Raw genomic sequence first — 22,206 nt, 5'->3', positions numbered from 1 at the left:
ATAGACTCTTAGAATCACGGGCCTGACTACATGGGATTAAACTTGAAGGAAATTTGCCATGCAATAGTATTAACTGCTGATTTATGAGAAGCTTCATATGTTGTTACATTACCTGTAAGCCTCACAACAACCTTGGAAAGTAAGAATTGTTATCCCCCCATTTTACAGATGAGGAAACTAAGGTTCAGGGAGGCGGTGACTTGTGAAATTCACACAGGCCATACAGAGCAAGATTTGGTGGGCCCATATGATCCCAGGCCCACATTTGTCCACTCTATTTTGCCACCACTCTTTCTGGAACAAAGTTCCCTCTCTATATATCTGATATTTTCTCAATACCTTGGCACATTCAGATGATTAAAAGATTTTTAATACCATTAGAAATGAGATTGTACAGGTGACATAGATCATAAAACTATGAATAAACGCCCCATACTCCTTTTGCCACTCACTTACTGTGGGACCTATGATTTCGTGGTCCAGGGATCTGAATTTTCCTACCTGTAAGTGCAAAACAGTGCTCTCACTTGTCCTCTGAACTTCCAGTATAATGAGAAAATGGATTAGGTTGATTGTACCTGGCTATTTAAGGACAATCATTTACCTTGCTTCTTATAGCTGCAACACTGTTCATGATGTGGTGGTAACATGATAATAAATTCATGTTTTAGTTGCTTATAACTTACTACAACCTAATTTTTCCCTCTTTCCGTATACATTTTCTTCCCACCCCACTTTAATTTTTTCCCCCAAATTTCATCTTTTTAAGAGTCACCTGGGAGGATTCCTCCTCCACAAATTATTCCCTCATTCCTCTGGATTCTTTGTCACAATCAATCTTTCCTCTAGATTCGCTTGTACTTCTCTTTAGCTTTTATTTCTCTTGTCTGCATATTTTAGTGGTTTATCTTCTGCTAGAGTGGTAGCTCCCTGAAGGTATGGAAGCAATGACCACTGTGTTCCTTCTAGGTAATTCCTGACTTCCTGTTTGTGAGTTTGTAATGACATTTTATCTTGGGTGGGCCAGAACGAAAGAAAGAAAAAGAAAGGGGAGGGAGGAATGATTAGCAAAGTAGTGGGCTTTTCCTGGAGATACATTTATTTTATTTAAAAGATTGTTCTTTATTCAGATATTGCTATTCTTCCTTGTTTTGGTTGTTAGAATGGCCTTTCTTTTATAAAATGATGACCATAGTAGATAATTTTTACCTTTCACAATCTGAATTTAAAAGTTGGCACCACCACCCACCATTGAGGAGCATTGTATAAAATACTTCACCAGTAGTCTTCACAATTATCAAGCTCATGAAAAACGAGGAAAGAGTGAGAAACTGTCACAGATGGAAGAAACCAAGGAGACATGATGACATGGATCCTGGACCAAAAATGGATATTCATAGAAAAACTGGTGAAAGCCACATAAATGATATACTTTAGTTAATGGCAATGTATCAATGTTGGTTTCTTAGTCTTGGCAAATGTTCTGAGGTTATGCGATATGTTAATGGCAGGAGAAGCTGGGTGGACTCTCCATACTATGTTTACAATTGTTATGTAAACTTAAAAATTATTCCAAAATTTAACTTTTATTTTTAAAAGACTAAGGAAGGCAAAAAATTGGCATCCCTCTGTCAGACCCCTTTATTATAAAATGTTTTATTGCTTCTTGATGTCCAAAATCCTGGGACCTGGGCCCCAATAACATCAAGTACAATGATCACACTCACTAAAAGTTTGAGAAATTATATCTACAGTGAATTGAATCAGGGAGTCATAATAATAATGTGGTCATAAAAATGTGTCAGCTGCTTAATTAAATATAATGAATTTTTAACAAAATATTAAAAGGAAAATTGACATGAGTCTCTCAAACCTATTCCTCTGTAAGACCCCTGTGAGTCCCAAACCTGCCCAAAACCGTATGTGCAAACAAGTGTATTCAGGCACCTCATTCTTAGGTGTCTGCCTTAGTAACTTTCAACTGGAGACTGTACTGAGCAGAAGAACTTCCCTCTACGCCACAACATAGCTGATCCCTTAATGACTAGGTGGCAACCTGCCACAGTGACACACAGTCTTTAAGCAGAGACGACATACATGTGCTGCAAGACATATTTAGTAATCAGTGGATCTATTGGCAAGACATAGATCTGGTTTGGTGAGGTTTGATTTTAGGAAAAGAAGGAGCACACATCATTTGTGTCAGCAGAGGGCTCTCTTAAGCAACCGTAGTTCTGACTACCCGTTTTCTCCCTTAGGTACAGAGAGAACACTTTTGTACGTGGACATTTGGGTAGTCATAGAAGTTAGCAAACCATTCCCTTCAGGCCCCTTCAGTATAACGTGGGAATTAAAACAATGGAAATGAACATCTTGAGCACCATTTTGCCAGATGTAGGTGGTGCCAGTTAAGAAGTTGGGCTGCTGATGACATGGAGACCCAGGCGTAGCTTGTCTGAAGAGATATCCCAAAACATTTATTCCTGATCTGAGTTTGAATGAAAAGGGACATTCCTGGTCCTGGGGTCCTAGAAGCAGCTGGAAGTTTCGCAGGGAGTTTGTAATTCAGCTCTCTTGAGTAGTTAGGTTTGGGAATATGATTATCATAGAACCCTGATGTCTGTGTCAGAAATGTTAATCAGAGTGAAAGAAAAAAATAGGTTTGGGAGACTTGAGAATGGGAACAACATAAAAAAGTAAGAGACAAATAAGTCAGTTGTTCTTCTCTTTGTAGTTAGATGTTAGGTAGAACTCTGATATCCACACCAAAGAAGGATTTCATGATCGCCTCATCTCAGGATCCTGTAGCTTTGGGATCGTCCATAAACCTCCTCCCTTCACTCAGAAATCATGAGGCCTATTTTCAGCTTTGTGTATATTAGCAGTAGAACCCTTTCTTTGCCTGAAATAGCCAGTTTGCCTGAAGCCACTGAAGTTGGCAAAGTCCTCTTGTTACCTGTGTGAAATCCTTGCAGTTCTGGCTCCTACTGCAATTGTCATGGGATTTCTCCTCTGAAACAAGCCCTGTGCTCCCAGCACGTACGTTACTGGCAATATGCCGTCAGCATTTGTGAGGCAGCATGGGGGTGGGGGAGTGAAAGTAGTTTTATTCTCAGGGACAGAAAATGTTGGTTTAGATCCTTGTTCTGCTATTATTAACTGTAACCTTAATCTCACTAAGCCACGATGTTTTCATCAATAATGTATAGGTGATCGCATATTTCCAGGATCAGATGCTTTGTAAATGCTGAAATGCTATGCAAATATAAGATGCTATTCATCCATCCATCCATCTATTGATTGATCAATTCATTCCTTAATTGAACAAATCTTCAGTGCCAGCTGTATGCTAGGCACCATTGTAGCTAAGTTAAAGAAGTAAGTTAAAAAAGTCCCTGCCTTCATGGGGCTTACATTCTCTTAATGAAGACGGACAATAAATGAATAACAAATAATTACATAATATAGTGTCCCATAGTGAAAAAGCTAGGAAGAAGAAACAAACCATGGTAGGAGGATAAAGAATTGGTTGATAAATTAGACCAGATGGGCTGGTTGGAGATGGCCTTTCTTAGGCAGTAACATTTGAACAGAGGCTTGAGTGAAGCGAGGAGGTGAACGGTGAGACTATTGGAGGGGGTGGGGGGAACTATTCCAAGAAGCATGAATGAAGATCCACAAATGGGATCTCTGCCCCACGGAGCTGTGGTGGCTGTGCCAACTCTAGAACTTACTCATCACCTGTTATGGGCCAGGTGCTTTGCACACATTACTCACTTACTGCTTACCACACTCGGAGACCTCACCTCCCAGGTCTATTCTGTACATGAGGAGACTGAGCCTCCAAGAAGTGAAGGGAGTTCACCCTGCATACCAAACCGGGTAAATGGCAAACCCGAGGTTTGCACCAGAGCCACAAAGCCCGAGTAGTTTTTGGAGACAGGGCCACACCTGCAGGGGGCAGAGTGGCGGGAGTCTCTGAAGCACTGGTGCTTCTGCAGGGTAGTGGCAGGGACATGTAAGGCAGGACCTGGTAGAGCTTTAAAATACTTGGGTTTGTCCACTGGCTGAATACTTGAACTGTGTTGGTTATCTTTTCCTTTTTGTTAAAACCACCTTTTGGAACTTGTGAAGGTGCGTATGCGGGGTTGGGATTGGGTGAGTCAATTTAGTGGGGTGATTTTCCAGGTTTCTACTCATGTCATGAAAACATTTTTATAAAATAACTTGAGTCCTTAATTGTATGGATTCAAATATCCTTGAAGACCAGTTAGCAGCTTCTATTATGCAATATGTTCCTTGCTGGCATCTCTCATCAGCCATGACCTCAACTCGTGTTTTGTTTTGTTTTTCTCTTTTTCCTACCAAGCCACTAGTAGACAAAAAAAAAAAAAAAAAAAAAAAGCCACTATTTTAAAGCAAATGGAAATTAAAGGAAACCGTAGTTTTCCCTATAATATAAACATTTAACGAAGAGGTCTTGCATCTTATTCCCAAACACTGAATGAGGTACTCAGACTCTGCCTTCTAAATACCAGCCAGAAAGAGCAAACTATATTCTCCCTTGCTTTGTAATTCTTCAGAATTAATGTATAGTTCCTTGAGGTGCACCTTTCCTAAACTTCACATGGCAAGTGACACTTTTCTTTCATCCCTATTGTGTATTTTGTCCTTCTGCCCCCAAACACAAACACACAAGGAAACAAGAACTGACAAGGAAGCAAAAAATATTTAGTAAAGACCCACGGAAAGAATTAGAAGGAGGAAAAGAGGAAGCGGGACCAAGAAGCACATCAAGTGCTTTAAGAAAACACCTGTTTCAGATTACAAATTTCTTACTTAATTACACACATGCAACTCTTGAGTTTAAACATAACACTCACAATTCGTCAGCCACCCACGGCAATTCTCCAGGTGTTTGTGATTATGTAATACCCTAAAAAATCATCTGGATTGTGTCAACTCTCAGAAGTACTGCTTCAGTTTTTTAAAAAATCCTCTACAGACATTAATTTATATGTAAAGTCTCAGTCTAGCATTTATACTACTTAGCAAAAAAAAACAAATAAAAGGTTATAATAAGTAAAAGGTCAGTGGTTTCCTTGGTTTCTGATTTTTTTCCCCAAAGACTGAAAGTATGTTTTTTGCTTTAAGTAGTAAAAGGCATTTTGTATTCAATAAAACTTCATTGACCAGACTTCTCTAATTCAGATTTTATGATATTTAGGATGGGAGCAACGAGGTTTAATTGTATAACCAGCGAAAGGAACATCCACACTGCAAAAGTAGAGGAAAGGGGGGATAACTGTTTCCTGAATCTTTTTAGAAAAGTGTTGAAATTGCTTCCTAAAATCAAATTTGGAAAAAAAAATCTTGATGTCCACTTAGATTTTCATCCTTAAATGAGTCATACTTTACTTTTTAAAGTTGCTTGACATATTTTTAGATGGTTAGCAACCTGAAAGCCCTTAGGCTTGGATAATTGAAAAATATTTGGGGATGGAAAAGAATATGATTTGAAAGGGACTCCTTTGAGAGCCCAAAAGGGAGCTTCAGCCCAAACAGAATGGAGATTGCCTTTCTCATGCAATTATTTTAATTAAAAATGCATGTGCAGCAGGAAAAGCAAAGCAATTCTAGACACCACCCCTTGTAGTTTGCCTGATGGTTTGAAATCTGGAAGCTTTTGTTTGTCCCCTTAAATTTTTAAGCTTTGTATTAGATCCTAAATGCTTTATTTCTATTCTGACATAAACGCTGTCTATAAAAAATGCAGGTCTTCCCACACAGTAGCACGTGTTAAAGTCGGAGCTGCATTGTCCTACATGTAATGTGGAGTTACCCTTCTGATTCTCAGTGTTTCCCCTTGTGTCTCACTGCCTTTCTATCCAGCCCCAGTTCACTTAAGCAGGGAACAAGATAGTCATCAGCATCTATGTAAAATAAACTATACCACTTACTTTCATCCACTGATTAGTGGCAGCATCTTTGTTTTTTCCAAAATAAAAATGTTGCTTTCATTGTATAAAAGCCAATTAATTATTACAGAAAATTCAAACTATCAGAAAAATGGAAAGAAACATATCTGAAATTCTACTATCTGGAGATGACCACTGTTCACACTGTGATGTATGTTCATCCAGGCACCTCCATCCATACTAACACAACTGGATAGTTTTATTTAAATGAGTCCATTTAAATACATTGTTTTATTTGTCCCCTTTAAATAGAATTGCTGTTCTGTAACCTGCTTTTTCAATTAAATAATATTTCATTTTTTTCCGTGTCAATAAATAAAGATCTATATCACTTTTTAACAATTGCATAGTATTCTCTTATATGGCTACACTGTAATTTAGTTGTGTTACTTATTAACCTATCATCCAGAATGTCCCTGTCTTTTGCTATTACAGTAAATATTGCAGAGAATAGAATTGTGCAGAAAATCTTGTATTTTTTTTGTCTCCTTCGATTTAAATCTCAGAAGTATACTATTTGCATTTAAATCCTTCATCTATTTGGAACATGTTTTTGTATGTAGTGGGGGATTACTGTCTTTTCATATGGTCATTTGTTCCAACATCGTTCACTGGGAAATACATCCTTGCCCCACTGATTTGAAATTGCTACTCTCATATATTAATTTCGCATACAAATGGGTCTCTTCTATCCCTGTGCCAATGTCGCATTGTTGCCATTACTATAGCAAGTTCCCAGATGGGGGTTTTAGACTTCAAACCTAGAACCTCTAATTTTTGTAGCCATCTGCCTATGGCCTGCTGGGGTAAAGGCCCTGCCTAGGCTATTCTGTTCACAGTATACCTCAATGATATTGTTCTGCAGGATGAAACGTGGAGAATCCTTGTGTCAGCCAGCCCTGATTTGCACTGTATTACGTGCTCTATAAATATTTTGATTCAAGAACTGGCATTCAGTAAAGTTAGTTCAGGAAGAGGTGAGTTTATTATAAATCTGCAATATAAAACGTCAACAACATGACAGTAGCAAGGCTTTTATGGCTTTTAGTTTAGGTATTAGGAGGCATTATAAATACTAACTTGTTCTCCCAGCCTGAATTCTCAACCAATTGAGAAGATGAAGGAGTAAGAAAGATGGCAGACAAAAATACCTTTATTTCGGATAAAGCTGATATTGGAGAAGGTAACTTATATCTGCAGGCAGGTGGGCCTCTGAATACTGCACCTGGAAATAAGGCAGACTTACTCAGATCTCACCAGCTGTGCTAGACCCCTGTTGGCTACCACTACAGGTGCTAGTCACTCTCACGGAGACAGAGAGAGAAAGAGGGCATTTGCTTTCTGTGGGTGGGCTCACTGTCAAGAGGAGGAAGAGAGGGGGCTTGGCTCTACAAACTCAATTTCTACTTTCAAATCTACCAGTCCTACTTACTGTATATCTTCCTCATGAGAATATAAGCTTCATGAAGACAATTACCGTATCTGTCTTCTCCACTTTTTTATCTCCCAACACAGTACCTACAACATTATAGGACTTCAGTGAGCATTTGTTCAATGAATGTTGTTGGTGCACTTACCTTCTCAATATATTATTTTAAAATTATTGTATCATAGCTTTTATATATTTGAATGGATATCTTATGATTATGTCAGATATACAAATGTGTAGGGTAGAATAATAACCATTGCCGTTTATGATTTTTTTAAAACAACCTTTTGAATTTTCATATAAAAAAAGACTAGTTAGGTCTACTTTTTATGCCTTAGGATAAAGCAAAAACATAGACTACAAAAACAATCTGGCTTTGACATATTCGATGAGTGCTTGTATAGAGGAGGAAATAACAATTTTGTTTGTGTAAAACAGCAATATCTGATGTATATGCTGAGAACTTCATAAATATTTTCTCTTGCCTCCTGGGCATTTTTTGTTTTTCTTTCTTCTTTAAATCTTATAATATTTCCACTCTGTTGTTTATCGTGGATTTAGGGATTTGTTGGTAAAAAGCATTGCTTATTCTTTTTAAGTACTGATTTAAATTGGTTTATTTGGTTGAATATATTTGAGTGAAAATTAGGTCTGGCTACGTAATTACAAAATATGTTGGGATTTTAGTCAGAGACTACATTTTCTGGTTCACTCATTTAATAATAGTTAATAAAATTTTGAAGTAAAGTATCCAAGATTAAGAAGGATAAACACATTAAGTTTTAAAGAAAACATTGAGATAGCTAATATACAAAAATTCATCCAGTAATGATAATGTAAATGTTAGAACTTGTCGCCCTTAAGCTTAAGTTGGGGAGCCACATGTGTTTTGCAGATAAACATGGTTTTGCACATGCCTTTCAGAACTGTTTAGGCTGATTGGTATTTCTTGAAGGAGTTACAGATAAATTTCCCAAATGCATACAAAATGGATGTCGAATCCAAATAGATTATACAAAAAGAGCCCATGTCCTGACACACAACATTTTACGCTTTAAGTGCTAAATTATATATTTCAAATAACAATGTTACCATGTTCCTGAGGTCATTTTAAATTCTTACTAATTATTTGGTATCTTTTAATCTTTATTTGCTAGAGTAATCACAATAGCCTTAAAATGAGAAGTTTAGAGTTGCTTGATTTTTCCCTTTAGTAGAATAATGAAATAAGAAGGGTTTAATTTTCTTCTGCTTTTTAGAGTTGATGCGATTCTTGTTCTACCAAAAGGTACTGTGATTGCAGAAAGTCCTGGGAAGGTTTTTCTATGTACACAAAATGCCTACCATAGTTGACTACTGCTTTTCAAATTCATTCTATCTAAATCTGTGCTATCAAATGGAATTTTCTGTAAAGATGGAAATGTTCTATAATCTGCACTATCCAATATGATAGCCATTAGCCGGATGGGGCTTTTGAGCACCCAAAATGTGGCAGGTGCACCTGAGGTGCTGAATTTTAAATTAATTTTTTAAAATTTTTGTTTTTGTTTTGTTTTGTTTTGTTTTGTTTTGTTTTGTTTTGTTTTGAGATGAAGTCTCACTCTTGTTGCCCAGGCTGGAGTGCAATGGTATGGTCTCGGCTCACTGCAACCTCTGCCTCCCGAGTTGAAGTGATTCTCCTGCCTCAGCCTCCCTAGTAGCTGGGATTACAGGCACCTGCCACCACACCCGGCTAATTTTTTTGTAGTTTTAGTAGAGACGGGCTTTCACCGTGTTATCCAGGCTGGTCTTGAACTCCTAACCTCAGGCGATCGGCCCATCTTGGCCTCCCAAAGTGCTGGAATTACAGACGTGAGCCACCACACCCAGCCAATTTTATTTAATTTTAATTAATTTAAATTTAAATAGCTACGTGTTGCTAGTGGCTACTCTATTGGGCAGCATAGAATTTCTTTCCACTTTTAGATTTAGTATAGACATGTCCCTGGAAAAGTTGACTTTAATTTATATGAATTCATTTAACGTATTTTAGAAACATTTATTGAGCACCTAGCGAGTTTGTGTGCTTGGTGTCAGAAATACGTTTCCTTTGGATTTCCTGAGGCAGCTTTTTGGCGAAGGTGTGGAGACCTCACATATGTCATCCCACACACCTGTGTGAACAAGCCTTGGTAACAGGGACCCTGCTGGTTCAACAGGAGCTGTCTCTCTTTCACCCTGATCTCCAGGGCCCACCATGCCAGGGCCATCATCTGCTGGGCTGAAGGGGTGAGTGGTGGCTCTTTTCACTCAGCTGTGAGCTCTGGCAGGTTCAGGGATGCATCTGCCAGGAGGAAGGGGCACCTAGGTGGAATTCTCTCAAAGACATTTTATGGCTAATGTGGCCCGGTCACAGAGATTCTTTCTCTCAGTTTACTCCACTTAGTTGCTCCTGACACTTTTCTCAACAAATTTTCTGTGGAAAAAGCAAACACATCTTCACAGCTACCCAATACCTACTTTTTCTTTTTCGTTTTTTTTGAGCTTTATTGAGGTATGGTTGACAAATAAAAATTGTTTATATTCAAGGTGTACAATGTGATGATTTGATGTATGTATACATTGTGGAATGATTACCACAATCAAGCTAAGGTATCCATTACCTCACATAGTTACCTATTTTTATGGTGAGAGCACAGAGGATTACTCTCTTAGGAAATTTTAAGTTTACAATACTTACTATTAATTCTAGTCACTATGCTGTGATTTAGGTCTTCAGAACATATTCATCTTGTCACCACAAGTTTGTACCCTTTACTCAACATCTTCCCATGTTCCTACGTCCTGACCCCTGGTAGCTATCCTTCTACTCTGTTTATGTGAGATCATGCAGTATTTGTCCCTCTGTGTCTAGCTTATTTCGCTTAGCATAATATCCTCCAGGTTCATCCGTGTTGCTGAAAATTGCAATATTTCCTTCTTTTTTAAGGCTTAATAGTACTCCATTGGGTATATATATCACATTATCTATTTATTGGTCAACAGATACTCTAGTTATTTCCATATCTTGGCTATTACGAATAATGCTGCAATGAACATGGGAGTATAAAACAACTCTTTGAGATAGTTATTTTATTTTGTTTGGATATATACCCAGGATGAGATTGCTGTGTTGCATAGGAAATCTATTTTTCATCTTTTGAAGCACCTCCATATTCTTTTCTATAATGTCTATACTAATTTACCATCCCACCAGCAATGTATAAGGATGCCCTTTTCTCCACACCCTCACCAACACTTGTTTTCTTTTGACCTTTTGTTAACAGCTGTCCTAACAGAGGTGAGATAACGTCTCATTGTACCTTTCATTTGCATTTTTTCTGATGATGTTGACTACCTTTTCATATACCTGTTGGCCATTTGTATGTCTTCCTTGGAAAATTGTCTATTCATTTGCCTATTTTTTTTTTTAAATGAAAAGGCAACTCACAGAATGGGAGAAAATGTTTGCAAACCATATTATCCAATAAGGGATTAAGTTCCAAAATATACAAGGAACTCATACAAGTCAGTGGGAATAATTAAATAATAACCCAATTTAAAAATAGGCAAAGGATCTACTTTTTTTCCTGTTTGTTTTTCAAAGGTATCCTACCTCCTGGAAGGGGGCAGCATGGCCCATGAAGACTTCTGTGGACACACTGGTCAAATGAACCCAGGAGATTTGCAGGTATGGCCAAGGACAAGGAATTGCTGGTGGTTTAGTAGTTTTTGAGTGCACATGCTTGATCCTGCCCACTTCCAGTACATTCACCCTTTCCACACTCTCTCTGTTATATTCTTGACTTCTCCCTTTCTAGAGATTCTTTTACTCAGCCTGGAAACCACACAGGTCTCTTATATTCTTCTTTCACACTTTCCTTGACCCCTCAATCACTTTTTAGTTCCCACCTAGTCTTTTTCTTATATTTCTCAAATGTTAGACCTAAAACCATAAAAACCCTAGAAGAAAACCTAGGTTATACCATTCAGGACATAGGCATGGGCAAAGATTCCATGTCTAAAACACCAAAAGCAACGGCAACAAAAGCCAAAATGGACAAATGGGATCTAATTAAACTAAAGAGCCTCTGCACAGCAAAAGAAACTACCATCAGAGTGAACAGGCAACCTACAGAATGGGAGAACATTTTTGCAATCTACTCATCTGACAAAGGGCTAATATCCAGAACCTACAAAGAATGCAAACAAATTTACAAGGAAAAAAAACAAACAACCCCATCAAAAAGTGGGCAAAGGATATGAACAGACATTTCTCAAAAAAAGACATTCATACAGCCAACAGACACATGAAAAAATGCTCATCATCACTTGCCATCAGAGAAATGCAAATCAAACCACAATGAGATACCATCTCACACCAGTTAGAATGGCGATCATTAAAAAGTCAGGAAACAACAGGTGCTGGAGAGGATGTGGAGAAATAGGAACACTTTTACACTGTTGGTGGGACTGTAAACTAGTTCAACCATTGTGGAAAACAGTGTGGCGATTCCTCAAGGATCTAGAACTAGAAATACCATTGGACCCAGCCATCCCATTACCCATTACCATTGGGTACATCCCATTACTGGGGATATACCCAAAGGATTATAAATCATGCTGCTATAAAGACACATGCACACGTATGTTTATTGCTGCACCATTCACAATAGCAAAGACTTGGAATCAACCCAAATGTCCATCAGTGACAGACTGGATTAAGAAAATGTGGCACATATACACCATGGAATACTATGCAGCCATAAAAAAGGATGATTTCGTGTCCTTTGTAGGGACATGGATGCAGCTGGAAACCATCATTCTCAGCAAACTATCGCAAGAACAGAAAACCAAACACCGCATGTTCTCACTCATAGGTGGGAATTGAACAATGAGATCACTTGGACACAGGAAGGGGAACATCACACACCGGGGTCTTTTGTGGGGAGGGGGAAGGGGGAGGGATGGCATTAGGAGATATACCTAATGTAAATGACGAGTTAATGGGTGCAGCACACCAACATGGCACATGTATACATATGTAACAAACCTGCACGTTGTGCACATGTACCCTAGAACTGAAAGTATAATAATAATAATAATAATAAAAGTAATCAGGAATGATATCCCAACTTCCTTATCTTTCATTCATTTTGCACTTACTGAAATCAGATTTGGCCTCTCAGTAGCCCCTTCCAAATCTTTACTGAAGCTATTCAGATAATGGTCACTTGTGATGTCCCAATTGCCAAATTCAGTGATTGTTTCAGTCCTCATCTTTCTAGACCACTCTGCTGCATTTGAGATAATGTATTATTTATCTTCCAACTCATTTGCAGGGTTAGGTGTTATTACTTAAGACAATGACCTTGAGCCCTCCATCATCCTAGTCTTGTCTGAGATACGTTACAGTTAAAATGCCCCAAAATACTTGGGTCATGTTTGCCAGTTTTGTAAGTCAGAACTCTATACCAGGTACTTTCTGGGATTTTATATATATATGTTTTGAGGGATGATAAATTCACATATTTGAATCATAAGATTTCAATGAAAGTGAAATTTAAAGACAAAACAAAACCAAAGTCATGGCAAAAAGTCAATAGTGACCTCTTACTGGAGCAGAAAACGAAATGAAGACCGCTTACAAAGCTAGATACGATGACTGGAAATGTCCTGTTCATGGAAGTGGTGACCTCCGCCATCTGCACCATGGAGCTGCCTAGCAGCCATACATGTGAGACACTGGTCAACACTTTTTCTACCACTATAACTTCACATTGATTAGGATGATGATTGCATAGTGTCTTTCAGTTTATTCAGAGTTTTCATATGCATGATGTCTTTGCGATAAGTATTATTATTATTATCATTTTGAGACAGGGCCTCACTCTGTTGCTCAGGCCGTAGTGCAGTGGTGCATTCACGGTTCACTGCAGCCTCGACCTCCCCAGCTCAAGCGATCCTTCCACCTTAGCCTCCCTAGTCGGTGGGACCACAGGTGCACAACACCACACCTGGCTAATTCTATTATTTTTGTAGAGATGGGGTCTCGTTATGTTGTCCAAGCTGGTCTCAAACTCCTAGGCTCAAGCAATCCACCTGCCTTGGCCTCCCAAAGTGCTTAGGTTACAGGCATGAGCCACTGTGCCTAGCAAAAAGAAGTATAATATTATTCTCATCTCATTTTTAAAAATGAGGAAATGGGGATTTAAAGATGTTTTTAAAAACAGATACCCATGACCTCAGAGCTAGTAAATGATGAGGATGGAAAGAGAACCCCATTCTCCCCTTCCAGATCCCATATATAGGCCATTTTAAGTAAAGTATTACCAAACTAGCTCATATCTAAAAAGGATAACCACGGCATTGAAAATATAAAGAAATGAACTTTTAAGGGAAAAGGAAAATGCTTAAAAATGGGAAGATGTCTTTGAGGGGCACCAATAGCTATCATTAGACAGAAGAAATGCAGCATAAGAAGGTGTTTAGGTATACTTTATACTGCATTAGCGCAGGGTCAACAAATTTTTTCTATAAAGGGCAAATGAGCTTTGGGGGCCATATGGTCTCTGCTGCCGCTACCAGATTCTGTCACTGCAGCGTGAAAGCAGACATAGACCGTATGTTAATGAATGGGTATGACCAGGTGCCAATAAACCTTTACAGAAACAGGTGGCAGGTTAGATTGGGCCCCCAGGCTGTGGTTTGCCAACTCCTACATTAGAAGGTTTAACAAGCCTTTTCAAATGGGAGTAGAGGGAAATCTAGACTTCATAGAAGAAAAAAGATCTTTAAAGTGTGCATTGGCCTCCTTTCAGATCCTTCAACTAATAATGCTCATTCTTGCCTCAGAGTCTTTTTCACATGCTGTTATCTCTCCGTGGAATCCTCTTCCTGTTCCCCTTCCCCTGGCTAATTCTTACTCCTTGTTTGGATCTCAGCCTGAAGATTGCACCCTCAGATAAGCTGCCTTGAACTGAGCAGGACATTTCATGTGCTCACAGAACCCTGTCATTCTTTGAAGTGCCAAGCACAATTATAATGGCAATAATGATGCATGACATTGTTTGTTTAAGGATTATTCCCCCGACGACGGCTGTGTGGAAGATGCTGTTGATGGCCTGCCTCATAGCCCCTTGGCCCAACTGTGAGTTCAGGTGGCGATGGTCCCCATATGTGTACAGCACCATCTCAAGTGCTGCTACTCTGTCTGAGGGCTTTCTCCAGCCCACGTATTGGGCAGACCATATGTGTCAGTGATTTAACACTCCCATGGGAACTCTTGGTCAGTGAAGGATGGGAATTGGAGTCTAAATACCCTAGCTTCCCCTCTTCTCCATGCAACAATTTGAAAGCACATATATGGTTCCCAGTGGGATTGAATTCCAGATGTCCACAGATGTAACCTTTTCATTAACAACTCTTTTTGGCTTTCTCCCTTGCCTCACTCTTCCCTACTCTCTCACTTGTGCTTTCTGCATCACTTTCCAAATAAACAACCTGCACATGTCTTTGTCTCAGGAACTTCTGTGGGAGAACTCAAACTAAGATAGGAAGTGCATCTATGATGTTCATACCTTCATCTCCAGATTCCAAGATTTAGGCTTTGGGGCTGGTGTCTAATCTGCTCTTAATAAAGATATTAACAAACACTGGAAGAATCTGCACAACAGTGGAGGCAATAATTGTTTCTCCAAGTAGCGAGGGTTCCGTTACTGGAAGTGAGCAAGTACAGACACAAGTTAACCACCCACAGTATAGTGGATACTGGGGACCTCCAAATGTATTTTTAGGCCCACATACTTATCCTCCAATGTCTGGGAACACTGGCTGCTGATGGCTCACAGCTGCTTCCCTCCCTAGGAACTGTCCTGCTTTCTACTTGGGGATGGCCCACAGTCAATGGTTTGCTGATGTGGGGATGTAAAAACTTGGGTCACATTGTCTCCAGCTGGGACAATTCTGAAGGTTCATCTCAACTCCAGAGCTCCCTGTTGGATTGGCTAAAGCCTCTGTAGTAACTGCATTGCTGGTCGGCTTCTCCCCCTGCCAAATCCTGCTTTTTTCACTTCTTAAGTTGTATCTCCTGAGAACACAGCCCAGTATACTATCTTCCTGCAACTCCCCGTCTTAGAGCTTAATCTAAGACTCAGGGATGTCAAAGACAGGATTCTTCCATTTGTGGGAATTTCAGTTCCGATGTGTTGATTTCAAGTGAGGAAGCACAGGAAGCATTTGCAAAACTGGAAAGGGCCCCAGCAATTGTCACTGATGTTTATTATTCCTCTCAATGCCCAGGGGCTCTGATAGCAGCACCTGTAAGACGCCTCACTGCGTGATGGTGTTTTAATTGTTCCACCTGTAGACTTATTAGGAGCTTGGTTACATTTCCTTCTTGTTGGTTTGGTGTTTGCAGTGGATGACTGCAGGCCGGGGCATTCTGCACGCCGAGATGCCTTGCTCAGAGGAGCCAGCCCATGGCCTACAACTGTGGGTTAATTTGAGGAGCTCAGAGAAGATGGTGGAGCCTCAGTACCAGGAACTGAAAAGTGAAGAAATCCCTAAACCCAGTAGGGATGGTGTGACAGTTGCTGTCATTTCTGGAGAAGCTCTGGGAATAAAGGTAAGCCAGGCTGTTGTGTCTATTTAACCTGAGGCATGCAGTGACATAAGGCTGGCCCCTTCTGGGTTGTCAGCTCTCACTAAGTTTACCAAAATTCATGTCCCATGGGATGGACTTGAATCATAGGTGTCAGAGTAAGTGCAACCTAAGAAAACTCAGAAATTTTTGCTGCATACAAACCCATAGAGTTAGGAAAATTACAAGAAAGCAAGCTCATATATAGTTTGGTCAAGAGCAATTTTCAAAGTATGTCTTCATGTGTGTGCTGATTTAGCCTAATTCCTTTCACTTATAGTGCAGCTTTATGCTTTAAATTGTAGCTCCTCAGTACAGCAAGGTTGCTACCTTTAAGAAACAACCAAAAAGCAAGACCAAACTCCCCTTCACAAAGATTTATGTCAATTACTTATGCTTAACTTAGTAATGTAAGGAAAGCACACTACTACATTGCAGAAAGTTTATTTTTAAATTTTAACTTGACAGTTTGTCTAACCCATACATGACATGCCCTGTACATTCTTTTCAACTGGAACTTTATACTATTTGGGTTTATAGTCTCACCTTTTTGATCGAATAAATCAATTTAGGCTAAAGATTATGGATATATTTGTGGGAGGAAAGGGGTGGGGCAAACGCCATGTTAATTGCACACCAGAACTGCTTCTGGGGAGGATAAGATTCCTCACACCCACCAATTTGAGGTAGTGGCAAGCTGGGTAGTGTACTCTCTGAGGTGGGGTTTCCCAGAAGCAGACCCTGAGATGAAGATTCCCATGCAAGTGATTTTTGAGTAAGTGTTCCTAGGAGAACAGTAAAAGGAATCAGGACAAATTGGGGGAGGAAGTGAAGCAAGGCTGCCATCTCAGGCAAAGTCCTGAAGAGGGTGGCTTTACCTTGATCCTGCAAGACACTTTGGAGGATCAACGTGCCTCAGAGATGTCTGAGCCCATCCCTGGCAACGGAGCTGGGCTTTCATGCTCCCTTACCCAATGGTCATTAGTTATAGCCATTAACTTTGAGGTGGAGGCACAGAAAGGGTTAAAAGGGATCTGAAGGGATCTGGGAGAAGTCCTGACGTCGGATACTACACATGGAACCTGGCACTGAGTGAATCAAGATAATGGGAGTTCCTCTGCCATTCTCCCAGTGCACAACCAGCACTTAAAACTATTTAAAACTAACTTCTGTAAATTTTATTTTTTTGATGTGCACCATCAGGGTTAATGGCTTGGCAGTGGCTACTAACCAACCACTCAATGGGATGCATGGGATGGTTAACAGATTGGTCATAGTTGGCCGGGCGCAGTGGCTCACGCCTGTAATCCCAGCACTTTGGGAGGCCGAGACGGGCGGATCATGAGGTCAGGAGATTGAGACCATCCTGGCTAACACAGTGAAACCCCGTCTCTACTAAAAATACAAAAAATTAGCCGGCTTGGTGGCAGGCGCCTGTAGTCCCAGCTACTCGGAAGGCTGAGGCAGGAGAATGGCGTAAACCCGGGAGGCGGAGCTTGCAGTGAGCCCAGATCAGGCCACTGCACTCCAGCCTGGGCGATGGAACGAGACTCTATCTCAAAAAAACAAAAAAACGATTGGTCATGGTTATTGGTTGGGACTTACCAGTTTTTGTATTTCCTGAACTATAACCAAAGTTTTACTGTTTTTGTTTTTGTTTTTTTTTTACCTCTACCCTGCCTAGGTATATGGATTGTTTTGTTTTGTGTTTCTAATGCAAACAAAAGTAATTGAATACCATACTTTGCCATTGGAAAAAACCCTTTGTTGTGTTTCTGTGACTCGTTTCTGTTTTGCCGAGCATTGGTCAGTGAGTGCCCTTTTCAGCTGTTTGTGAAGAGTTTCCTTCCCTTGAGCTCTGCAGAAGAGGGTTAAGATCCTGTGAGGACTTCCTGGTGTAGCAGCAAAAGATATTGTTGGGTATAGTGTCAGGCAGAGCGGTCTAAAGGGAGCTGAATTAATACAGATATGAAGCTGCTCACTGCATCTCACATGGTATTTTCCTTCCCTGTTTCCAGGACTCTAAGGTTTTAGGGACATGCCTTTAGGGGATACTGAGATGGATAGTAGAGGGCAAGAAGCCCCCCTCTGTTTCAACCAAAGCACAAGACTTTGCCCAATTTCATATATTGTAATTGTCCATAAGATTTGATTTAGAAAAAGAGTCGAACTGTTGGCAGTTCAAAAGAGAAATCAGACCAGTGATTTAGTAGATTAGCAAAGCCAGTGATATCACGAATCCTTAGAGTTTACAACTACTTCTCATTTACAGAAATTGTAAGGCAATTTAAGGTTGGAGCCAGTAAAGCACTTTCAAGCAGCAGACCGTGTGGTCTTGTAATCACAGCCAAGGATAAGAGACCAGAGGTAATGTTTTAACTTTGTAAAATAATGTCTTAGTGTCTGCCAGCTTCTGTTATTTCTTTTTGTTGAGTAAAATCTCTGAAGTGAATTATATTCTCCTAAGTAAATGATCAGTCCTTCTTATGAGTGAATTTTAATAATAACGCCTCTTGGAACTATGGGCAGCATTAATTTAGATTTCAGGAGGCAGCGTGGTGCAGTGGTTACCAGCATGGACTCTGGAGATAGAATGCCTAGGTTAGAATCCTTACCATGAACTAGCTGTGTGGCTTTGGGCAAGCCAGTTAACTTCTCTGGACCTCAGTGTCTCATCTATTAAATAGGGTATTTTGCAAAGATTAAGTGACTTTTTATACATTAAACTCTCAGAATAGTGCCAGACACATTGTAAGCACTACGTAAGTGGCAGTTATTATTTTGATTAATTTATGGTAACTTGAACAGGAGCTGGGCTGAGATTTATGTCTGCCATCTAAGCTAAAGGGATTTGCTGTGATTTGGGAAAGGTGATTAACCTGCACTCAAGAAAGGACACCAGTAAGAGTCATTTTAAAGATGGGGAGCAACTGGCCATTTCTTTGTGGGTCTCACAAGAAACATCGTTGTGCACATCTGAAGCCTTAATATCTGATCAACAAGGAATGACTGGGTCTTCAAAGGTCTAGACCTACCATAAAAAGAAACTGAAGATTGTTTTGCATCAGGAAGATAATTTTAAGTTAAATGACAAGGTGAGGCTGAGAATATATATTTCAAGAGATTAATGTATTTACAACCAATACAGAATCAACAACTTCCATCTCCACAACTAAAATATCTAGAAAATGGAATTAGCGATCATTTCAACTTTAATATTCATGTGAATTACCTGAGGGTCTTGATAAAATGTAGACTCTGATTCAGCACATCTGAGGTGGGGTCTAAGAGTCTACATTTCTAACAGTCTCCCAGGTGATGCCGATACTGTGGTCTGGGGACCACTCTTTCGAACATGCATAATGGGCATGGGATCCAAGACACAGGAGTTTACCCATCTTGAGAAATCATTTGATTAAGCTCCTATAGAAGATGTCAAATGATCTGGTACTGTGGATTTTGGCAAATCTTATTTAGCTTTTCTGGACCTCAGTCCAGACATCCACAAAAAAGGTGTGTGTGGGGGGTTTGTATAAGATACTGTTGCTTTTATGAGCAACAAAACTTTTTTTGATACTACCAAGGGTAGCTGTATGCCTGTTTCGCAGGTTGTATGTGTCTGAGCATTTATTCAACGCTTGGAAAGCCAAAGCAGAACAAGATTCTGCCAGGACAGCATGGTCAAAAGTGAAGACTGAACAGGGAGAAAAGGTTAAAATGGCATAGTTTGAATAGTTCCTGTCACTTTTGGAAGGTCACAATCACATGTTTATTTCATGAAAGTATGAAATTCTCCAAACCCCATTCCATCTTTATCAGACAACCAATCAGCAATATTTATTGCCAGCTCTCTTTGGGACACAATTCTTTTTCCAAAAACACGCCTCTACTTGCCTCCTGCTACTCTAAATTCTGTTGTCAGAACCAAACCTTGAGGAGGCCTCAGCCCCACTGGGGTTAGAGAAAGGCAATCTGGAACCAGATGGCCTTGGTTCAAGGCCAGCTCACCAATGACTCACTCTGAAGAAGTCACTTAAGATTGCTGTGCCTCAGTGTTCTCATCTGTAAAATGGAGAAGATTATAATGACCCAGCTCAGAGGGTTGCTGGGAGAATTAGGTTGGCTATTACTTGTAAAGTACTTAGAACTGGTGCAGAGTAAGCCCTGTATAAGTGGTTGCTCTTTTCACTTCCGTACAAAAATCTTTGGGCAGTTTTCATGTGGCCTGCAAATGTAACCAAAAGAATCTTTCTTCTGATGGTCAGTCTGTATATTCATGTGTTGGATGATAACCAAATTTAAAAAAAATTAATTTTCAAAAATGCCTGCTAAACATCTCATGTAATTCACTCAGATCGTACCACTGTGCACTTAGCACCAGAAACAATGCCTGAGACATAAAAGATGATCAATAAATATTTTCAAATGAGTAAATGAAATCATTAAAATATACATGGATGCTGGAATAAGAAATGAAGGTAAAGTAGTAAGAAGATAGACAATATAGGGATTAGGAATGAGTGAAATAAGCTTAAAATGAGCTTGCTAAAAAGTTAAGAGAACAATAAAATTAGCTAAACTATATGTTAAAATAAAGTAAGCTATTTAAGGGATTAGGAAGTAAGGAAATAAAAACCAGATTGATCTTTTTTTTTTTTTTCCTTTAAATGTGGACTCTTTTGCAGGACCCAAATTGTTCTTGCAGGTTTCTTCAAGCAGTGATAATAATGGTGAACAGAGGTTCAGAGGCTTGTGGTTCCCCTTGGGAGTCCACAGGCAGGTGTCTTATCTGCTTTAGCTTCCTCCATGTGGCTTTTCAGGGCATGGCTTGAGCTCCAGAATAGTGGATATACTTACCAGCTTTCTAGGCATTTCTTGTGGGTATCTCCCCTCCCTTGCCGGTTTAGCTCTACAAGCATTGGAAGACCCCATGTCCCTCGGGCAATTCTTTCCTAGTCAACAAGCAACCTGCCCACTAATCAGCGTCTGTTGGTTGTGGGTTGACAAGTAATTTATAATCAAGCCTATAATAATCCCCTGTGATTTGGAGGGCTGATGGAGTCTCCTGGCTACAGCAAGCCACTGGTGCACACACATGATTTTTCCTGTACCAGAACTAGAGAGAAATAGCTGCCCAGGACATTTTCCAGGTGTTGCTTCCATCCAAGAAACTTTTAGGGGCTGGATGTTATTTGAAACACTTTATCACCAAAATGCAATTTTGTCAGTATTCCTTCTACCTTACCTTGATTAAAAATATATTTTATGTGGCTTTTAGGGAATTACTTTTATAGCACATGCAAATGGCAGTGGGTTTTGGGCAATCAGAATACTGGAAGGTAAACTTAAAACATTTTTGCATCTTTGTAAACTCAGAACATTTTCAGGGGAAATTTGACTTCTTTGATTATATTGGGCACATTTAAGGAGCTCCTCCCTCACCTGCCTTCCTGCATTTGCTTCTGTCCACTGTGTGATGTGGAGAGAGTTAGGATCTTCCCATAGGAGGCTGCTCTTTTCTTCTCAGGCTCAGGAGAACATTATTTCGGAGTAGCATTAAAAAAAAAAAACTATTATATTGTGGAAACAGGTAACATATACACACACACTTTTTTTGCCTTTGAAATATTCCAGCAAGTTCATGGATCTAGCTAAAAAAAAAAAAAATCACAGATATTCTCCTAATGGCAGAGAGTATGAGAGGGGCACGGGGTTTCTGACATACGGAGCTTGAGTCAACAGGCTCCAGTTGTCCCAGAGAGCAAGCAAAGGGAAAACAACACTTGCTCGGGAAGGAATTCTCCCTCCCAAAGACCTCTCCTTTAATTTATTGTATTTATAAATCAGAGCGCTCTGTGATAGATTTAAAAACTGGATATTTCACAAATGTTCCCTTTGGGGTGAGGGTAGCAGGGATAAGGATGGACCTGAAACTTCTTTCAGTATGTCTTTTAATTTTTACTTTTGAAAGATAGAAATGCTTACATATTTAAAATATCAAGTTAAACCAGAAAAGAAAAAAGAAACAAGTCTTAAAATCAAAAACAAATAGAAACAAGTGAAGAAGCTAAAATTGGTGCAAAGATACTGGCAACATAACCACACAGAGAAAACATTAATTTGAAGGGCTTTTAAACATG

General features: G+C 39.6%; 1 protein-coding gene across 4 annotated transcripts in view; it reads left to right on the top strand.

Moving 5' to 3' along the window:
* Positions 1-22,206, top strand: part of PIR (pirin) — a 110,737-nt gene that overhangs the window by 24,302 nt on the left and 64,229 nt on the right. For all 4 annotated transcript variants that reach the window (XM_005593029.4, XM_005593028.4, XM_074029061.1 and 1 more), the window contains exons 4-5: positions 11,033-11,116; positions 15,845-16,051. In XM_005593029.4, coding sequence (XP_005593086.1) covers positions 11,033-11,116; positions 15,845-16,051 — 291 coding nt within the window. The remainder of the gene's footprint in view (positions 1-11,032; positions 11,117-15,844; positions 16,052-22,206) is intronic.

This window comes from Macaca fascicularis, chromosome X, assembly GCF_037993035.2.
Source record: "Macaca fascicularis isolate 582-1 chromosome X, T2T-MFA8v1.1".
NCBI lineage: Eukaryota > Metazoa > Chordata > Mammalia > Primates > Cercopithecidae > Macaca > Macaca fascicularis.
This window is presented reverse-complemented; position numbering and strand designations above follow the sequence as displayed.